This window comes from Toxotes jaculatrix, chromosome 3, assembly GCF_017976425.1.
Source record: "Toxotes jaculatrix isolate fToxJac2 chromosome 3, fToxJac2.pri, whole genome shotgun sequence".
Classification (NCBI taxonomy): domain Eukaryota; kingdom Metazoa; phylum Chordata; class Actinopteri; family Toxotidae; genus Toxotes; species Toxotes jaculatrix.
Window position 1 is genome coordinate 23,154,304 of NC_054396.1, and position 21,564 is coordinate 23,175,867.

At 38.8% G+C, this 21,564-nt stretch overlaps 1 protein-coding gene across 1 annotated transcript in view; it reads left to right on the top strand.

Moving 5' to 3' along the window:
• Nucleotides 1-21,263, top strand: part of tafa3a (TAFA chemokine like family member 3a) — a 79,636-nt gene extending 58,373 nt beyond the window's left edge. The window contains exons 3-5 of the mRNA XM_041034666.1: nt 12,902-13,051; nt 13,896-14,020; nt 20,547-21,263. Coding sequence (XP_040890600.1) covers nt 12,902-13,051; nt 13,896-14,020; nt 20,547-20,558 — 287 coding nt within the window. The 3' untranslated portion in view covers nt 20,559-21,263. The remainder of the gene's footprint in view (nt 1-12,901; nt 13,052-13,895; nt 14,021-20,546) is intronic.
• Nucleotides 21,264-21,564: the final 301 nt, after the last annotated feature.

A 21,564-nucleotide genomic window follows, 5' to 3' on the forward strand; every position in this document is an offset into this window, starting at 1 on the left:
TATTTTCAGACTCTGCCTCTTGTTCTACTGTTAACGCAGTCTGTAGTCTCCTCCATCTAATGAAGACGGATCTGTCTGCAGTTCAGATCATTGTGGTTCTGTCATTGTTACAGAAACGTGCAGTTTAACTGGGGACCCTCATCCCCCTTTTAGTTGAACCAATCCTCTGTTTCATGGCACTGTGTCTGTCATTCAGCTCTGAAAGGCATCAGTGGAATCTGCTCAAGATGAAAAACATTTGAATCCAGTTGGAGAGCAGAGATGTCAGCCGTTTAGAGCAGACATGACATCCGCTTGACAGATAACCAGCATGTGTGCATGTCAGATGAGAGACCAGAGACAGGAGTAGAGGATCTCCAGCTTCTCTTTTGTCTGCCTCTGTGGAGCCCAACACAGACGTGGTGAGGCTGGGCATAAAGAGCTATTGATGACGCTTTTGAAAAAAAAAAAAAATCCGGTTTCAGGCATGGTACAATGTTATCAAGGTTATTGTAAACCATTTATTTAAATTATATAACAAAGCAAAGTTCAACCATTCCCCCAAAATGAATGAGATGAAAACCTATTTAAAGGAACAGACGTAAGAGAAAAGAAATCCCTGTGGACAAAAAAATTTAACATTTGCAATGACAACCTTGTCTCCTAAAAATCTGAATCCGGAGAAACGCTTTACTGAACAAATCAGCAAAACGTACACTCCCAACACATTTTGGTTGTGTGTCCATGCAGGAACTGTTCATGGCACCTAAGTATTTTTACACTTATGTTTTGTCAGCTCTAAGCACTGGGTTATGGCTTGGGAAAGGCTTTGACCTTGGTTAAATATTAGATCTTGAACCAGGAGATAAAACCCATTGATTTTTTTAACTATTTAATAAAAAACATAACCTTTCCCTACCATTACAGGTATCTTGCAGAGTTTCTTTTTTGGTAAACTCAACAAAATGCACTTTGTATATCCTTGAGGTGTAACACACAACTGTCAGGAATGTGTTCAGGCTTCGCCCTTGTTCTTGTGCATGTCCTTGTGAGCATGGCAGGAGATACTAGCAAGATAGAAACACAACAGAGACCTACCCTTCAAAACATTACTCCATAGTGCTACTAGGGGTCACAAACCCCACATTTGTTGTAGCCACTATAACAGGATACAAGACACAAGGGTTGGTGTCCTGGGTCAGAGTCCTATGTTTTGTATGGTCTTCCAACCTGATGTCCATTAGGGTTGTCACACCTCATGGATTGGAAAAACATTGCCAGTAAACCTAGTCCTGGCAGCAATCATAAATCCACCAAAACCAAAAAGCAATTTTAGTCTAAATGAAATTTGTAGAAGAAAGGGTTGGCCACGAGCGCCATTGATTTCTGTCACAAAGATTTCCCCTCATCCATCCATGACCTTTAGCCAGGTGTTTGTTTTGAAAAGATGTTTTTTGTACTGTATCTCTAGTTGTGGCCATGTGAGATTAATATTGTGTCATAAAGTAATATTGCCATTAGAAAAAATTTGTCTTCATGCAGAAGGTCTCATTTCGAAATATTGAAATATCAAAAAAAGGCACTAAGACTGTTAATAAAACCACTGACTAAATTCTTGATTAGTCAGTGTTTTTGTTTTTCTTTTATTATTTAATTGTTTTTGTTTTAATTTATTTTTGCCATATCAGTAGCGCAGAAACCAACTCAATAAATGTAATCTGACTTGAATGGGAAAACAAAAAAGAATTTTTGGGATGTTGGATCAGAATACTAATACCAGTCTGTTTTTAAAAAAAAATATTTTTCACCTTTTCAAATTATTTCACAAATTAGAGAAAAGTGCAAAGTGTGAGCCAAAACAGAAGTGCTTTGCTGTGTTTGTTTGTAGACAAGACAAATACAAAAGATACTGGAGGTGATTTTTAACTCTTGGAAATTCTTTATTAGGAATGAACCTTGAGATGTACCATCTCATTTACAAAGGGGTTCTCAGCGACATTAATACAGAATAAATACACTTAGACAGGACATTTAACAAAAACAAAATTAACAACAAGAAAGAAACAATAATAATAATAATAATAATAATAATAATAATAATAATAATAATAAGCCATACAATACCAGGAGACATATTCTCTCTGCAACTGTCTTGAGCTCAATTCAATTCATTCTTAAGTTCTTAATGTCAGATTCCTTAACAAAATTAAGCTTGGAACCAATATTTTTGTTCTGTCAGTCACTTCACACCAAAGATCACACAAGCCAGACTTCTGCAAGTGGTGCTCCACAAAATGTGATGGTAGTTAAAGCTAAATTTAAATTTAGTTGCAACTCTCCTTAGCAGCATTTTTCTTCATGTGTATTTAGATGATGTACCTTCATATATTTAGAGACTATCATCCAGTAGATCATGAGACAAAAAATGCAGAAAAGAGACCTATATTGGATGTTGCAGTGCTGGGATGATGAAAAATGCATACATTCTCGTACAGTAAAAGTGGAAGAAAATCATGAGATGAAATGAGAAAAAGACTATAATGGTTCTTTGATGATGTGTCTGAACATCCCTTATTACATTTTCAGTGACTGTCTAGAGAATGAGTAACCGTGTCAAGACAAGTATTTCTTTGCAGAAGGCTTTGAGTCTGTGTATAAGTCTTTTTCTGCCTCTCTGCTGCTGCTGTCCCTGGATTTAATAACTTTAGTAGCCTTTCACTTATAAGGCTGTATGATTCCTTGAGGGACTCCAATTGATCAGTCAGTGGTGGGCTCTAACATGGTGGCAGCCAGATGAATGGCACTGACATGGACTTCATCTAAACCACTAAAGCATACACTCTGGGAATGTGAGAGCCCACTCATCTGTTTCTACATTCTTTCTCTCTAAAGATCGTATTCGGTGAGTAAAAGATTTAAAATTCTGCTCTTCCTACTAGGAAGCTGGCCTTTGAGAAAGCAGCAAAGAGCGATGAGAAAGCAATACTTTCACGTTATTTTGGTAACTGAAAGCCTTCATGCTGCTCCTATGTAATATCATTTCAAAAGCTTCATGTTATAGCTGGGTTAAGGTTGGCTTGATTCTTTGTTTTCACAGGAGTACTGAACTGAATATAATACCGCAAGTACTCCCTTAACACAGACACACCAGTATTTTTCAACCTAAGTCTCACATATTTGTCCAATGTGACTTTTGCTCACCACTTCTAATGTATGCATTTGATAAACATGGACGCTGGAAAGAATAGTGTTGCTAGGGAAAGGATCACAAGCCTTCCACAGCTCTCCAAAAAACTTCAAACTAACAGAAATCGTCCAACAAATCCTCCACACTAAGTGTCAAAATTAGTTCTTTGTCATTGCCTTCCAAAACAAGCCTGAGCAGCACTTTTTGATCTGGTGGGACAGCAGCATGTTTTTTTCTTTTCTACGCTGTGACAAATAATAAAAATGATCAAAAAGGATTAATATCTCTGCCACCTGCATGGTTAAAGTTTGGTTGGGTTTAGACACCTGAAACTACTAAAGTTCAGATCAGGGAAAGAGGTGGTGGTCAGTTGACATGTAGGTAGGATGCTGCTTACTGTGACACACACTGTGATTTTTCCATGAGACAGACAACTGCTATCTGCTCCTGCTGGTTTCTGTTTAATCTCTGCATAATTCTCTATGTTCAACTCACTACATGCTGAACTCATATCATTTAGGACTTGCTACTTACTTCTTGAAACATTCTCAGTGTTAATGGGTGGCCTGTTGCTGCCCTTTTAGTTTAGCTCTTACCCCTAGCAGCTTAGCCTCTAGTTACCCACAGCAAACGCTACCTAGATAACTAGAACTAACTGTGTTACAATAGTGTGTGTCAGCTGTTCTGACTCTGCAGATAGGGTTTAACTATCTTGTTTCAGGCCGTGCGGTTGGCTGACATAGATGTGAATGAGCTTCTAACTTTTAATTATAATCATTTAAGTAAATAAAGCCAAATATTTTTTGGAAAGACATTGGAAAGACATAGACTGCATATGCTCCTTTTTTGCCAGATTCTGCTTGTTTAATCTCTACAATTGAGGAGGTGAGTAAAATATCTTGACCAGTATTCACAGACAAAAAAATACGAGACTAACATTCACATCGATAAATTCGAGAATCTCCCTTTACACTAAACCTGTGCTTCAGTGTCTCTCAGATGTGGGCTTATTTCTTGGGTCTTGCTGGGCCTGATTGTCAGCTCAGCAGGTTTACAGCTGGGTAGAAATGAGTCAATCTTTTCTGAATACGATAATCCAATTAAACACTGGTCTTGTGAGAGTTCTCTTCGTGTTTCTCACCAGGCAAAAGTAATGAATGTTTCATAAACCACTACCTCAGCGAGTCTCTGGTGTGTTTGTTGCCACATTAAAAGATTTTTTTTTTTTTTTAAATGTGGCCATTTGAATTGTTTTACCTGGATCTATTTTTAATACCCACTTACACTTCCTTTGAGTGAATGTTTTGGCTGTGTGAAGTTGGCAGCTGTGGTCTTTAGCATCACACGCTCAGTTTTACCTGGAAAATATGCTGCAGTTAGTTGTGTTCAGCATGTAAAGGCTTTTGAGTCATCAAAATGGGTTATCGGTATCTGGAGCAAACAGTATGATTTGAATCATTACTAATTCATTGGGTGTCTCTATTGAATGGCCTAAAATGTCTGTTTTTATGGATGCTGCTGTTTCTGCGGTCTGGGCCTGTGGCCAGGACGTGACTCTGTTTTCAGTGTTTTGATCTGCCTCTGCATTTGCTGACTGAAAAAGGCCGGCTGGCAGCACGCTGCAAGAGGCCGGATTGAAACAGAAAATGCACACTGTATGTTTTGCCCGCTGTCCTTCTGCGGTGAAAGCCCGCTGTAGACGGACTTGTTGCTTCATGCCTCAGTGAATAAAAGAAGTCAGGCTGATACGTGTGTTCATGTCAACAAGGAGGTCGAGAAATAGCATTTGATTTGATGTTAATTCAACTAAACATTTTTAGGCACTGGATTCAGCCTCCCATGATTGGTCTGTGTGTCAAGTGTGCTTGTTTGATCTCTTCACTCTGCATTCAGATAATCAGATTCTTGATTAGCTATGTTTTCTTTTCTTAATGTAAATTGCTGTCTAAATAGTTTAATTATTAGAACATTAAAGGTTTGATGTACCTCTTTAATTATGTTTTTTCTTCCAAACAATCTTGAATCACTCATTATATTACAGTTTGTGATTTTCTGCGTATTGATTCCATTCTGTGTTTCTGCCCTTATCACTGTTTTGGTTGCTCTAATCTCAGTGAATCAGCCTCATCTGAGGTTATGTAACAGGTCACAGACTTTTAAGACTTTGTGTCTTTTCTTATTTATCCTTGATGAATTCAGACCTTTTTTATCCACCAAGCAGCTTGAAGGAAACTCTTCTATTCATCTTTTTTTTTATTGTTCTCTAAAACTATCCTGAGATATTCTAGAGTGCATATTATAGATCTGTTTTTATGGCTGTATGATCATGCACTGAAGCATTGTAGAAGTATTTGTTTTGTGTTTATATATATGAATGTTCATATTATAGAGGTGTGTTAATGTACTGTAATTATATGTAATGATATTTGGGTGGATAAGCTCAGGTTACTAATGGCGATTAGTGGCATAACAACACAACAAAACTGGTTTTACAAATCTGATTGTTGTAAGATATGAGCAACAATGAACTTTGGAAGGAAATTATATTTAACTTCAGAGAGGAGTATGACGTGCAACACAGCTTTCACAGCTTTCAGCATATTAATTATAAAGTATGTGTTGTGACTTCTAGGCCACAAGACACCTCACAACATTCCTTTATTAACCTGTTACCAGACATCCCCCATTTTTGTGCACAAGCTCAAAAAAGATTTTATCCAAAATTAAAATGTTCTTTAACCCTTTGAATTCTAGTTGTTGCCCTTTTTCTCCTTTGAAAGGCAATAATAATTTTACAACCAAAAAGTCAATAAATAGAAGAGATGCTGACCCAAAATTACAGAGGCACAGCAATGCCAGAAACATAAGAAACATATGATTAGCATTTTATCTGTTTATTGGCTGGACGCAGTAACTTTATACCGTTTTTACACAGTTTCGAATGTAGTGTATGACATTTTTGTCATCCAGATATTGATACATACAGTATAGGATGTATTGATATCCACCTGCCAACATATCACTCAGGCTCTAATATCGTCTGTGGAGTGAAACAGCTAAATGTAGTTGGACATACACACCAGTTACTGAAAAGTGTTAATTGGGTTTTACAGGTCGTATCTGTTTAGCTAAGGTCTCACTGCTTATCATCAACACAGAGGTGAAAAGGGTTTGCACGTGTAAGACTAATTGTTCTGCCATTTCTGAGATAGTTGTGAAGTTATGGATGTCAACTTCATAATGTCAAGTAGTTATCTTTTCAAAGGTACGTCTATCTTGTGCTTTCAGTTTAGAGTTTTGCACTTTGCTCTGGTCTTCGCCTAACCAAAAATTCATCTCACCGAACATTTAGTCTCCTAATGAGCCTTCAAACATATATTTTAAAACCAGAATTCTGCCGGTGATGGGAGATACTGTATGTTTTTTTTTTTTACCTTGTTCCAGAAATGTTCAGTACATTAGCAATTCTTGAAAGATGCCTACCAAAATTGCTGCACAAGGAAAATTACTCTATTCCAGGAATTTATATGTAATTTTACTTCAATGAGGGTCCCTTTTTAGGACTTAGTAATAGACTTATAATAGACATCTGTTTGAGATGGGATTTTTTTTTTTAAATCTTCTCATTGTCACCATGTCAATTGAAACATCCTCTGCATCAGACTGGCACATGAAGTACTTCTAATTCTGGTTTGTTCAGTCAGTGAAGTCTCCCCGTCAGCAAGAAAATGAACGCCGCACCTCTGTTTTTCATGTATCCCCTGTTGTGCTTCTATTACTGTATCTTTTGCTTGACTGGCCAGGTGAGGCTGATACAGCCAGTCATGCAGCTGACAGTTGGAACAGTGTGTTGTTCTTGATGCCTCCCCACCTGCATGTTAGATCAATTGTTTGATTGCTGTAGAAGCTGAAAGCGACCCGTGGCTTCATTCTAACCTGTATGATTAGTTCTGTGATAAGGACAACAGGAGACCACTTTACCCAGTGACTGGCAAAAGGTTTCAGTACAGAAATGAATGTACAGAGTTGTCCCATAAGATGTAGTCTCCAGTGGAATTTCTGAAGGGCTTTCTGAGCTGGGGCCTGGCTAATTTTGAGTTAGAGGACAAATGAAATGGTAGTCTTCAATGCATATGTGGCACTATGTAAGTGAATTTTGCAGAGAACAGCTTCAAAGTACTGTATAGACATAAAAAAAAAAAAAAAACTGAGTCCAAGTGACCTTGGGTCTATAGTCAGTGGTATACTTTTTAGGTCGCAAGTATCTCACTGCCTAACAAAGTTCATCCATGTATAATCAGTTCTGTTAATGTAGCCCATTCAAATCAATTTTTATTTTATGCAGCTGTCGAATTAAACAGATAATTTCCTTATCCCTGTTCATCACAGATGTGTTTTATGGCTAGGTTTTTGTGCTGTCTTTATGTAACAGTTTTAGAACATAAAATCATGTCGGTGTAAAACAAAATGCCCATCCAGTGCAAGAATGCAAATTTATCCATGACGACATTTTATAAATAAACTCGAGGGAAATGGTTTCTCTTTTTCCTCCCTGCCTTTTGTCATCACATTAGCAAACTCCTGCATGACAAACATGATATGAAGTCAAAGAGAGTGCAGTGGGCGATGTGACAGGTAAAATAAGCAAATTGAAAGGAGAGTGCATCTGTCAACTCTTCCTTTTTTGTGTCAGATGATTCACACATTGCACACTCTTATTTATAAATGCCCTATACCCTCATAAAAGTAATGACAGGTTTATATTTTCTGCCTTCAACTAATGCACAGTGCTGTGTAGTTCACAGTCTGCTACACAGTAGTTATATAAATTGGATAAATGACTGCTTGTCAGAAACATAATTTTTTTACCAGTTTAATTTAATCATCACTGGCTGAGTTTAGGTTAATCCTTTAGTCGTAATTCAGCCGTTAGATAGATGTGATGTTACTGATGTACAAGAGCCATGGATGTGATTCTTACTTGATTCATGCAGTATCACGAAATAGGGATTAGACAATATTTTTAAATGCAGTCGGTGTTGCTCCTTTGTTTCCATTGTTGTGTAACATTTATGCTTTCATGTTCCATATTGCTGTCATGTTTGGTTAGTTTATCCTTCCAGTTCACTTTTTTTTAAAGCAGCCAGTTATAGAATTTGTCATTAATAATATCTTTGGCAACCCCCTTGAATCCTTTATAGCATTTAACATCAACTGTCACAACAAACCTGCCACAGAGCAGAGAAGGAGAAACGTGTGTATGAATGAATCAACGCCGTCACATCAGAAGAACCTTAATATTGGACTGTATATTATTCTCTTTCTGGCAACTCTGGCACAGTTATGGTTAAGGAAAGTGGTTGATGGTATGGTTACTGTAAAAAAACAAAACAAAACAGTATTTTCAGGCCTGGGATGAGATGTGCAGTTCAGTAATCCACTTAAAAGCCAGACGACACCCATACTTTCCACCTCTCCATATAAGAGGCACACCTCTTATTGCATTATGCTGCATTCATAATGCAATCATTTGGTCAGTGATGCTCACTTGCCTGGCTTCTTGTCTCACACAACTGTGACGGCTTCATAAGCATCTTTTGTTTGTGTGTCATAAAACATGTAAAGGGTTATGCATTGGGTTGCATTAGGTTATGTGCACACTATTCTATTATATAGCTGATGCTAATGCTAATGGATGGCCATAACACACATTTGTGCACCAAATAAAAAATGAAAACAAATGATATATTCTTTAATTACTATCAACATAAATGTCACAATAAATAGATCCCAGTTCCAGTGCAGGTCATTTAATGCCAGGAGACAACCTGCCAACCTGAGTTTTCTAATGCAAGAGCCTTACATTTACTGTAGTGATAATTTTAAACTGTTATAAGTATTGCCTGTCCATGCATACAGCAGATGTTTTAAGAGAAAGATAGAACAGGGAGTTTCCCTCTTTTCTTCCTCTCTGTGCAGGTTCTGGTCGCATACTCGCATTTGTCAATCAGGGATCGATGAATATGATTGTGGGACAGAGTGCTTTGCTCCAGAGTGGTATTGATTGGCTGAGGGGTTGGGCCTAATGCCAGTTCTCATTAGTGGTCTCTGTCCTTTCACCTTTCTTTGTCTCTCATCTCTGCCCCCCATCTGACATGGGTGCCTGGTGATTCTAACTGATGACAGTCCTAAATGCTTTAATAGAAATGTATTGATCAGAGGTGTTGTGAGCCACGTACACAGCTTAGTGTCTCTCCTACGTGTGTTTTACACTTCACCACCTGTACATTCAGTTGCGCTCATTGACGCCATAAAAAGAGCTGCTTTGTACTGTGAGTAAAATGACAGAGTGACCTTGATGGTTAGACAGACCAGTTTACAACCACAAAATCAAAGGTTCAGTGGTCATCACTCCCTAACCCCCCCCCCCCCCCCCCCCCCACCCACCCCTGTTTTGGAAGTGTCCTTGAGCAACACATTGACCTCTTACCTGCCCACAGTCGCAGCACTGATATATGTGCACTCATGTATGTTTGACTGAGAGGGTGTTTGAAAAAAACAAATTACCATAATATACCTACTTAGAACTGTGTTTAAGCCCAGTCTTTAAATAATGAATCATTAACAATTTAATATATTCATAAAACTAGTTCTAAAAACAGATGTTTCTAATTCTTAATTGTCATACTTTCACTTACATTCCTTTTTTTTTTTCAAACGGATCATTAATGATCAAGTGATTAAATCAATGAAGGAACATAGTTCCATAGTCAAGTTTCATCTCATTTAAAAAATACCTGTATGTCTTGTTTTGAAGACATATTTTTGATAACCGGTCGCGATCATCGCTGACTGAAGTCACAAGCACATTGTGTTTCCTGTGGTTGATGGATGACAAAGGTCACTGCATAAAGATGTTCTGTTTGCATTATCAGTAACTGATACGGGGTAAAGGGAGGGAACAGTAAACAGTGAGGATGATATAAGTGAGAAAGAATTGTACTGGATTATATTCATACATCGTTTCCCTTTGAAACCCTTAGGTAGGCAATTTGAATTCTGCATGGCACTGAAAGACTCTGTACCTAATAATATAACCACTAAATATAGAGAGATAATTGCTGATGTAAATACATTGAATAGCTATTTCAAAGACATCCCATAAATCGTTTAAAAAAGAGAGTTTCTGTTTAAATTTTTGGTCATTATAAAATTATACCATCATCTCTCATATCCAGTATATAGTAACAACACTAGTCAGACAGGTCATGGTTGTTTCTTCTCTTCTGGATTGTTACCAGCTCAGACTGACCACCGAGCCCCGGTCTCTGACCTCTCATCCTGTCCACACTGCATGGTGGTTCTGGGTCCAGCCTCAGAGTCAGCGACCTTGGCCAGCAGCTCCAGTTTTAATCAGCAGTTCTCTTCACACAGGCAGCCCCAACCAGCCGCTTCCTGCACCTTAATGAGTTGAGAGTCCCAGGCCAGACCCGTGCTGTAGCTCTCTTTGCTCCTTTTCACACCACAGCAGAGGGCGTACATACAGCAAAACTACATCCAGTGATGCACGTCATTGTGCTAGACTAGCAGACAAGAATGAGGAGGCTTTAAAGGCTTTGGGTGGGGCATTTATCCCTCAACGCTTTCTTTTTTTGACAGCTAATTCAATTATAATCGAAAAATATTATATTAATGTACCACAGTCTTGATTTGTAACTGGCCTGTTACTGAATTAGGGAGCACTTTCTAGACACTGACAGCAAAAACGTTATTTGTTTTCCCTTTTAATCAGATGATTTACAATGATTGCCTTTGCTCATCTCACCTCTTGTGATTACCTATTGTCCACGCACATCTATCTCTTAAACAAAGTCTGAATATTCTATCCAAGCCATTCCAACTTTTGAAATTAACTTTGACCGGGGGGCGTGCTGGTGGCTTAAAGATAATCACATCAAGGGCATGGAGCCTGACCTGTTTTTGCATCAGTAAGTTTCTGCTCAGTGAAAAGCACTCAATTGGCAATTGTTGTCTTGCCTTTTGTGGGAATGTGAATAGCACCTTATTGATTGGAAGCAAAATGTTTTTAATGTTGTAGATGAGATTTCTGGATTGCTAGCTAATGGGAAGATGGAAGCTCGCTGCAATCTATTTTCAAGTCAAGTAACAAATTGAAAATCTTTGCAGGCATAATTAAGGCTTATCTGAAAGAATGTCAAAACTTTTTCACTGCGTTTTAATTTTTTTTTTTGCCACCCATCCAATCTTGATTGTTATGTGTAAATACACAAACATGCTCAGAATGGTGATGAGTCCATGAAGAAAGTAATGAATATAAAATGGAGAGCAGTATTGATGTTTGATCCAACTTAATGCCTGTGGTTGTGGTTGTGAAAACAGTGTCCTTGTAATTGATATTGTAATGTTCTTGAACATAAATAAGCAGTTTAGTGATGTTAATCAAGTCATTTTCTAGAAGTATGTGTGTTTTTTAATGTTATGTAGCTTCATTAGCTGTATTCCAATAGAGACCTGCTCTATTCATCCTCTGGTTGGGGTACAGGGTCAGTGGATTAAGCTCAAGGATACATGGACAGGTGGGGCTACACTGGGGTTCAAAGCTGGGGTCCTCCACCTGGGGGATGACCTGGATTTCAAGTAGCCCTTCTGTTACGATGCTTGAAACAAGACTGTGCTGAGAAATTACTCAAACACCCTCCCTTTCTTTATACCAAAGAAGACATGGAGGCACACCGCTGAGGAAACCTTGTTCGACCTTCTGTAGCGCTAGATTTATATACTAGATTCTCTATACTAAGTTTTACCACCTGCTTTTGTGAGCATCGCAGTAGACAAAACAAGAATTTCTCTTCCTCAGTGGTGCATCTGTATTGAACATTTTCTCAGCCCTGCATGTTCTATACTTTATGAAGAGCTTCCTTCAGTCTGCATAATAAATGACTTGTTGGCAAAGGAAGACTCCTGTATATTGAAAACTGTAAGCATGATCATTTGAGAGTCATATTAATAATGAACAATACGGTAGATGTATTTACAGTATGGTTGAGAGTACACATCACCCAGCCTTTGTTGTTAGTTTAAAGGAATGATTCAACATTTTGGGAAATGTGCTTATTTTCTTTCTTCCCGAGGGTAGGATGACAACATCTGTGCCACTGTTATTAATATGGTAAATATGAAGCTAAAGCTAGAGTCAGAGACAGCTAGAGTCACTAGACTCAAGACAAGGGAAAATAGCTAGCCTGGCTCTGTCCAAAGGTAAGAAAATCTGCCCACCAGCACCTCTGAAATTATCATTTTTATGCTTCTGTTTTGGCACAGAATTAACAAATGAGATATAACATTTTTATAATAGAGCTTTAGAGAACAGAAAGCCAGGCTTGCTGTCTATTTACTCCTGTTTGAGCAATGTTTGCTAAAAACTACAGAACCGGCTGTCTTAGGACATTACTTGTCCTTTTTAAAAATGAAACTACTACTACTACTAATGTTTGTGGCTAGTTTTTAAAGATTTACATCTTCAATAGGAAGGAAATGGGCTTGAGGCTGAGTGCCTTTAATCTGTGTAAATGAAAGAAAAGTCACAAACAGACCTCAGAGTTCTGTTACTTGTTACTATAAGGTTTTGGTGAAAACACCTTCACGAAAAGTGAAATCCCTGTTGCAGAGGGCTGTCACATGCTTTCTAACCATTCTGTATGTTTGTGCTTTCAGTTCATGTGAAAGCGGGAACCTGCGAAGTAATTGCTGCACACCGATGCTGCAACAAGAACAAGATCGAAGAGAGATCCCAGACTGTCAAATGCTCCTGCTTTCCTGGACAGGTGGCGGGTACAACAAGAGCGGCTCCATCTTGTGTAGACGGTATGCCAGCCTTCTCATTACAGTTTTAGTAATGATTTGAGACCAACTTCTGATTAGGGAAGAAATGTGATACGCTGGAAAACTGTCACACCTGTCACTGTTCCTCTGGTGCTTATTTCAGTGATTATTCGGGTATGAGAGATTTATTGTATGAAAGAAGGAAAAAAAAAATACAGTGTTGAGATTTTCATGATCCTGCTGTTGTGTCCTGAAGGCTTTATAATCTTTAGAATCAAACTGCCCACCAGTTCATTCATTCTTTGTCTGTTTTTGAGGCTGGATCAGACCTTGTGTTCAGCAGAGTAGACAGAAGGCCAGGACATTTAATATCAAGTCAAAAGTGGCTTCAGTTTCAGGTGAATCGATCCGTATCTCCCCCTTTCACCGTAATGGCTCTGACAGGCTCTTCCTCGATTTTGACAGTTCTCTTTTCACTTTAGAAACGAAGCTGTTTCTCCCCTGTAGGCCTCCTCAGAGCAACTTAAGACCTTGATGCGCCAACCTCTGCTGCACGCTTTATTACCCCTCCTACATACAAACATCCACCTTCCTCACACTGAACGCACCTCTTCACAACACTCACCAGCTTGACATTGACCCACGCCCTGTAATTCAGACCTGAAAACACACTGGGGCAGGTCTGACGGGTCTCTACTGTCAGCCAGAGATCAAAAGACACTCTCTTCAATCACTGTGAAGTATATAGAAACTGAAAGCATTTGTTGCTTCAGCCAGGGAAGAACCATGCTACACTTTCAAACAGCATGTTGTTAATTGCTGGTATTGCCAGTATTTTTATTTTTATTTTTTTTACTCTTCTTTCTTTTTTTCTTTTTCATGACAGCATCGATAGTTGCACAGAAGTGGTGGTGCCAGATGCATCCCTGCATGGACGGAGAAGAGTGTAAAGTGCTGCCAGATCTCAAAGGATGGAGCTGCAGTACAGGAAACAAAGTTAAGACAACCAAGGTGGGTTTTATTCACAAAATCTTTGTGGGAAGACAGTAGATATTCTTAAATTATCATGATTAAAAGTCATATATTCCCAAGATTGTTAAGAGACAAAAGAAAAAGAAAAGAACTGCAATATTCACGTCCTTGAATAATAGATGTTACAAAACAAAACCCTAGAATAATGGAGGAGGGCTAGATAAGTGTTTGAAAAAAGAGAAAGAAACAAGATCCACAGAGAGCACTGGAGAAGATTTTTTTATGAACTTCAGTTGAGAGCAGAGTAGAGAAGGCAGAGTAGGAGGCAGCAGGAGAGGAAAATGTGACTCACAGGGGAGAGCCAGTGAAATGTTTCTTGAAGCAATCGGCTTACAACAGTAGAAAGAGGTGAGTTAGGTTCAACCATCCATTGTAGTTACATCTCACATTTTGCTGTGAAAATGTAACTACAATCAATTTATCGTATTTTACTTAAGCTGCTAATTTGGTTGAGCCAAGTAGAGCAGGTAGTCAGCAATCTAGGAACCCATCAGCTAAGTCTGTCCAGTTTTGGAGGGAACGGGCAACAAGATACAACAGGATGTTTTGGTGAAGATGCTCTCAAACCACAATCAAGACATCCACTCCCATGCATGGCAGATCGGATCACAGTAGTCACACACCAAAACAAAATCTGGAGTGGTTCATTTGTTCTGGGAACATGATTCAACCTCGATCTGATCAGACTCACAGAGCATACTCTGTGAGTTTGAGCTAAATGTCTCCTATAGCCAAGTTCGCTTTGCAAATCTGCGTTCAAATGAGAAAGAAAAACTAATAAAAACAATACACATGTTGATTGTGTACAGACTTAATTGGCTTTTGCAGATGACCTCAAACAAATACATTCATGTCTCAATGAGTCTACTGAGTTTATTGAACACTTAGCTACAGTTGTCAATGTTCTTGTATTAACATATATTCCTTCATGACACTATGATATTTATGAAGATTATTTTGTCAAACTTGTATCTGTAGACTGACAAACCATGTCTTATTCAGGGCAATTAAGTAGCAATTTCATGTATTTAATTGAAAAGTAATTAGCACTTAAAATATACTGTAGATTGATGTCTGTTCTATGATGCTAGTGCTCCTATCTGTAATCATTATTTGGTTACAGGGTTATCATCACAAGCTGAGATCAGTGTGTTTTAAAACAGAACCTAACTACAAAGCAGAATATTTATTTAGTGTCAGAATTATTCATGAATATGCATGATATGCTCTATTAACATATGCAATGAGGCATGTGTCTTATTTCTTCATAGACCTACTCTATAATTTCACAAACGTCTTATCCACAGGGTTGAAAGAATATATGTCATAGTTGTTCTCCTGAAGATAATAGGATTAGAAGTAAACTTTCTGTCGAGAACAAAAATAACAGATGTAAATACATAGAATAAATATAGAAACAAGATTATTATCATGAGACTCACAGTTCTCACTTGGTGGTTTAGGTGAGAAATGAATTATGGATGCACAAAGCACATGACAATTTTGGAAAAAGGAAAATCAATTATCACTTCTGTAATAAACGGCGTGATTGTACACCAGTGACTTCATTGGTACAAACTGGAAAACTCAGCCTCTGGGGAATCACAAAACATTGTTGGTGACTGAGCAGAAATCCAGCTCACATGTATCCATCTCATCTTCATGGTTTTAGCATTAAGGGTAAGAGAGAGCAGGCTTGAGTCGGATCCAGCCTTTGAAAAGGCAGTGCAGGCTTGCATATGTCTTCAAAGTGCTAGCGAGAAGCGAGGCAAAGGCAGGAGAAAGACAAACAAACAACAAACAAAAATCCCTTCAGGAAGCCAAATTGTCGAGTGGGATGTGCTGAGGCAGGGCAGAAGGGCTCAAGCTGTAGCACTTCCAGAGATTAATAGAGGTTATATGGACGTGTGTTTTAGGTTTCAGGGTGTGGTAGACCTGAAGTGGATGGTAGGTAAGGTGGGGTGGAGGGGTGGGGAGGGGGGACACAGTGGGCCCTTAGCCATCCATCACAGCCCAGTGTTTGGCTCGCCAAACGCCTGTAGTTGAGCTGCCTCTTCCATTATTCATGGCTACAGGAGGCCTGGACAAAGCAGAGCTTTTTATTTTAGCCGGGTTAATAATTCATGCCCTCTCACACAGCCACGGGAAAGCAGAAACAGAGGCAAAGACAAGCAGGGGTCCAGGTGGCTAGTAGAACCCGTCAGAACCTCGACTCTTTTTTGATTTGGGAGGCAGCGGGGGTCGCTCCATGCTCATGGCCTCGCTGCCTCCCACAGAGAGCCAACAAGGGACAGCCTGTGCATGCTAGAGGGCTCTGTGCCCAAGCTTCCTGGACAGTTAAGATCATTCTGAGGAATGAACGGAGGCCTCTGCTGAGGATTGAGCTCAGGTTCACAAGTATGGTACTGGTGTAGTTGCTGTTTCTATGTGCTCTGAATAAGATTCCAACATCTGGAATTTCTGAGGGACAGGTGTTTTTAAGAACCGCTCATCCAAAAGCCTTCACTTCCTTGGGTCCTCAACAATATAGACCTGAAGTCTGAAGTAGGACAGACAGACAGAAAGACAGACAGAGATTCCTCCATTTATTGTTAGATAAATATGGGGAGATATTGGTTGATTAGAGATATATTTTACATTCCTTTTTTCTGTAACCACTTCAAAAGTCCACAGACCCTTTTAGCATCTTTCTCCTCACTGTTTCTATTTTCCGGCCTGCAACTGAAAGGTGCCCTAATAAATATGCTGAACGTGTTCAATACATTTCTTGGCTCGTAAAACATTTGCAAAGCCATTTTTAAATATTTTAATTCCAGAATTGCTTACATTCATGTTTACTTGCCACCAGTCTTCATCTCCCCTGCCCTTACTGATGCATTGCAGCATATCTTGGCACATTACCATCACCTGTAGATCAGTAGAAGTGTGATATCCTTGGCAGGAACATGTATTGCATCACCCCTGTGAGTGCTCGTGAAAAACAAAACAGGCGACCCACTTAAAGAAAAACAGCTCCATAGCGTTACTAGAGATCTAAAACTCCCCTGGGAACCTTTAACTGTTTGTTTGAGTCTACCAGATCTCATCAGCCCCTTTCCAGAAGCAGCAGGCAGCTGTGTTTTTTTAAAAACACAGCTTTTTTTTTTTTTTTTTAAAAAAAAGCTTAAAAAACCCACTGTTCTCTACCTGCCTAGCACCAAACAATAAATAGACAAAGTTAGTGACTAGCTGTTGAAGGTTTGATGGAGACAGCACACCTCAGACTTGAACCGCTAAAGCTTGGCTCAGTCAGAGAGTTGCATAAGGTCTACCAACATTTTTTATGAAAAGATCTTTTTAAATCTCTCCTTAAAACATACCTTTGTGACAGAGCTACTCTGATTTTACCTGACTTTTGTCTTTTTTAAGTTGAATTGTCCTTTGTTCCTGTTTTTATTCTTTTAAATCTCATATTGGTTTTATTTTTTTTACCTTGGATGAAGCACTTTGTAACTTGGGTTTTGAAAAGTGCTCTATACAGGAAGATGTCTAACAGATGTGTAAATAAGCAGCTGTTCTCTAATGTGATTGCCACAACGACTTTATATCACAGAAATATTCTGCTAATACTGTATAACGTATATACAATATTTTTGAAATGTTAGTGGTGAAAAGGGACTTCGCTTAGTATATTATCAAAATGGCTACTTAATATAGCTGTAAAAAAAAAAAAAAACTCACATCAGCTGCTGTACATGCCTCATACAGTACTATAAATCCTTTCTGATGTCCAGCGGTGGCATTGTTGATAAAAAATGATGCCGTCGCTTCACCTTATGATGAAGTCACATCAATAAATCAGATGTCTTAACGCCCTGCAGGCCCCTTCTCGGACAACTCCAGTCGTTCCCTCTTTCTCTGCATGTTCAAGAGCAGCTAGTTTTATAGTCCTGCTGGTAATGTCAGGAATTATAACCCCAGCAGCTCCTAGTTTTCACTTCCTATCAATCAGAGGGCAGAAGGCAAAAGAACCACAGAGCCTTTCCACTTGACAGGTGCTATGACACTTTTAGAGAATGTGTTGATGGTCAGTGATGGATAGCTGTCTAAGGTAGATTTGTTTTTAAGACACAATGACAATGAAAATTTACTCCAGGACATATGTATAAAAAAGCATTCTAGCCCTAATATACTTTAAGCCCACTAGCAGCGTGAAATGTAGTTACTGAACTGCACTATTGTGTTTTTATTTCTCCCTTTTTTCTCCCCAGTTTGATATGGTTAATTCCCCTGAAACTGGTTTTAAGAGTTAAAAGCATAAAAGAGGAAATGAGATGAGTCGATGGATAGCCTGGATAGAGGAGCTAAATCATTCTGTTTATGATATGTTTTTTATAGCCCATTAAGACATAGCTGGGGGCTGACTTTGACCCTGCAGTTGTGATTTTAAAGTAACATTGGAGACTGCAGTAGTATCTACTGTACTTCAACAAATGTCTGAAGCAATCAGGCAAGATCCATGCAATCAAAACTGTGAATATTCAGAGGTTTTTCACATTTGTATTGCTTTATTAATGAGCATGGGATACACACACATGTGCACAAGCACACACGTGTTGCTCAGTAGCTCTCCATCAAAGGTGAGGTGTTAGTTTGTCAGTGGTGCTTTGAACCTACAGCTGACCAGTCAAGTGTGCCCTTTCATCCTGAAGCAGCTTAAGCATCAAACCCTCAGGAGCTGCCTCCAGCCCCCTTGATTCCCCATGGTGTGTTTGCTCACTGATAACCCTCACAGTGACACCCACAACAACAGAGGATGCTAATTGCTTTGATAAGGTTTCACTGTGTTTTACATTTTGTCTCAGTGGCCTTATATATATATATATTTTTTTTTGTTTTGTTTTGTTTTGTTTCACTTTATTAATTAATTCTGTGTATATAAATAAAATTCCCTTTCAAAGCTACTCTTATCAGTACAAATACATTCTGCGCTACTGTTCTAACTGCATTTATAGGTTGATTATTGCGCCACTTCAGTAGATCCAAAACATTTCCGCCACTAGAAATATGCTGGAGGCCATCTCTAAAAGCGTTTACCTCTGATAATTTGTTGACCAAACAACACAGTTTAAATTAATTTAGGAATGTTTGCCCGCACCCTGCTGCTGCAACAGTAGCAAGACCAAATCATTTTTATATGCTCTCTCACACCCATGATTACTGAGGATTGTCACATGGAAGTGTAAATTAAATTGTGGCTCCCCGAACAGCATGCACTGTGTCTTCAGCTGCAGCTCCAAGCAGCAGAAAAATCTCACTTCCACAAGTTATTAGAATTGTATTGCTTGGTAGACTGGTTGCATGCAGTAAACCCCTTGTTGGTTCAACTGGTGAGACCCCGCGAACTGCTAATTGAATGCAGTAATGTGCAAATATTCTGTGTTTATTTCTGTGAATTTGTGTGTGTGTGTGTGTGTGTGTGTCTGTGTCTGTGTGCCTGTGTGCCTCCCACATCAGAGGGCAAGTCAAAAAGTTACTTGTGTTCTACTTTTAAAGGTTAAACCAACAAGGAACAACATTCACCTACCAGAGTATTTTTAGAGTTATGCCTAAAGTGAGAGTAGTACAAACTGCATCTTTCAGTCCTTTAGATTAATATTCATGAAAACGTCTGAGAAAACTTATGCCAGCAGTATGCCATCATGAATAATAATATTCCCTATGTTTGCATGGAAATCAATGAGCATGATGTAGGCCTACATTGCTTTACGTCTGACTTCTACCTGCTCGCTGTCTTTCTTTCCACTTTTGCTGTAGAACATCACAGATGCCTGAAACAGGTCAGCTGGGAATAAACACATTTCGAATCTGTCACACAGACAGACAGATACCAAAACAATTAATGAAATAGCCAGAATTTGAAGTAGAACATAAATAAATTGTCAGTGAATCAATCAGTCAATGGTGCAGCAGAGCCTCTGTGAGGCTATATTTTTGCACAAAAGTGATTTGAACTAAATGCTAACATTGTCAAGCTATCATACCTAGAGGGACAATGTTAACTTGCTGATGTTAAGCAGGTGTTGTTTTAGTTTAGCATGTTAGCATGCTAACAGTTGCTAATTATTACTTAACAATACTGGCCTCCGGTAAAATACAAGCCAATGTGTCGCCTGCACAAGCAGCTTATCCCATGATTACGCTTTATTGTTAGGTGACTTCTAGTGGTCGCAGTAATCATGACTGGAGCAAAGGAGGAGGTCAGGCGATATAGTAGAACACAGGGTCTGTCTAAGTAGGAGGTCAGAGCGGACAGATGGATGAACAAAACAAAGGACTTTCAAGCAGGAGACCGCTGGCTGTTCCCCATGTGAAACCAATAGTTGGTGTTGTTCATTTTACCTGTGATCGTTCCACAACCTTAACCAGGTGTTTATTATTGGAACCATGGTGATGAAGGTCCTCTAATCTTAAAACAAACCATGATCTTTTCCTAACCTATTTTTTTCCCCTCCTTTTTTTCTAGGTCACACGATAGTCGTCCGTTTCCAGGATAACCTTGTTTGGAACCAGATGTTTCTTTGACCAACACCATAGGACATTTGGATATCATGTGTTTTGAGGATTGGTGGAAGCCAGGGACCAACAAGGACAATAATCATGGACATTCCACTGAATGAATGGAGGAGAAGGACAAGGGAGCATCATACAAGACTACATATCCAAAAAGATTCCTGACTTTAGATCCAGCATCAACAGTAGCTGTCTCTGAACTCTACTGCCCACCAAATTTCTCTTTGTATTATAGTTTTATTCCCATGGACTAGAAGACTCTACCATGAAGATAATTATTGATTTAAAGACTGTGGGTTACACAAGAAAAAAAAATCACCCTTAAAACAAAACCATGTGATGTGAAGCTTTTGTGTTATTTTCTTGCCACAAAGAACCCCAGGACTCTTGATGCATATCTGTGTTGAAGATCTAGTGAGATCATAAGCATTTTCATTCCTTTTAGCCTTATGGAGCAGATATCTCTTCTGTTTCTTTTTTTGTTGATTCAAAACTATCAAGTGTTTGGCTTTCTTAAGTTTGTTAGGACGCCAAGTCTTCTTTTCAAAGCCAAAAGACGATATCACAACAATAAAACCCAGAAAAATGTAACAATGTTTGACTACAAGTCACCAATAGTCAACACAGCTGAGTTCTGCCAAAATGTTTTAATGGTATCTGTTGTTTTCAAAGCCTGGTGACAACCATTGATTACAAATGTCAGTATTATCTCAATAAATCTAACTCAATGGATATCACTGTATGGTAAAACAATGGGTTTTTTCCACAATCTGTTCTTATCTTTGTATATCGGCTCATGATGCTGTATAATGCAGGAGATGTTAGGACTTAAAATTAGCAGGTCAGGCAGAAGGAGAAAAGCTCACAACTAATCAAGGTTGTGTTCATGGTGGAACTGAAATGCAAAAACCAGCAAATGCACAAATAGGCCATGTTCAAAAATACAAATAGGAAAATCTTACCGCACTGTT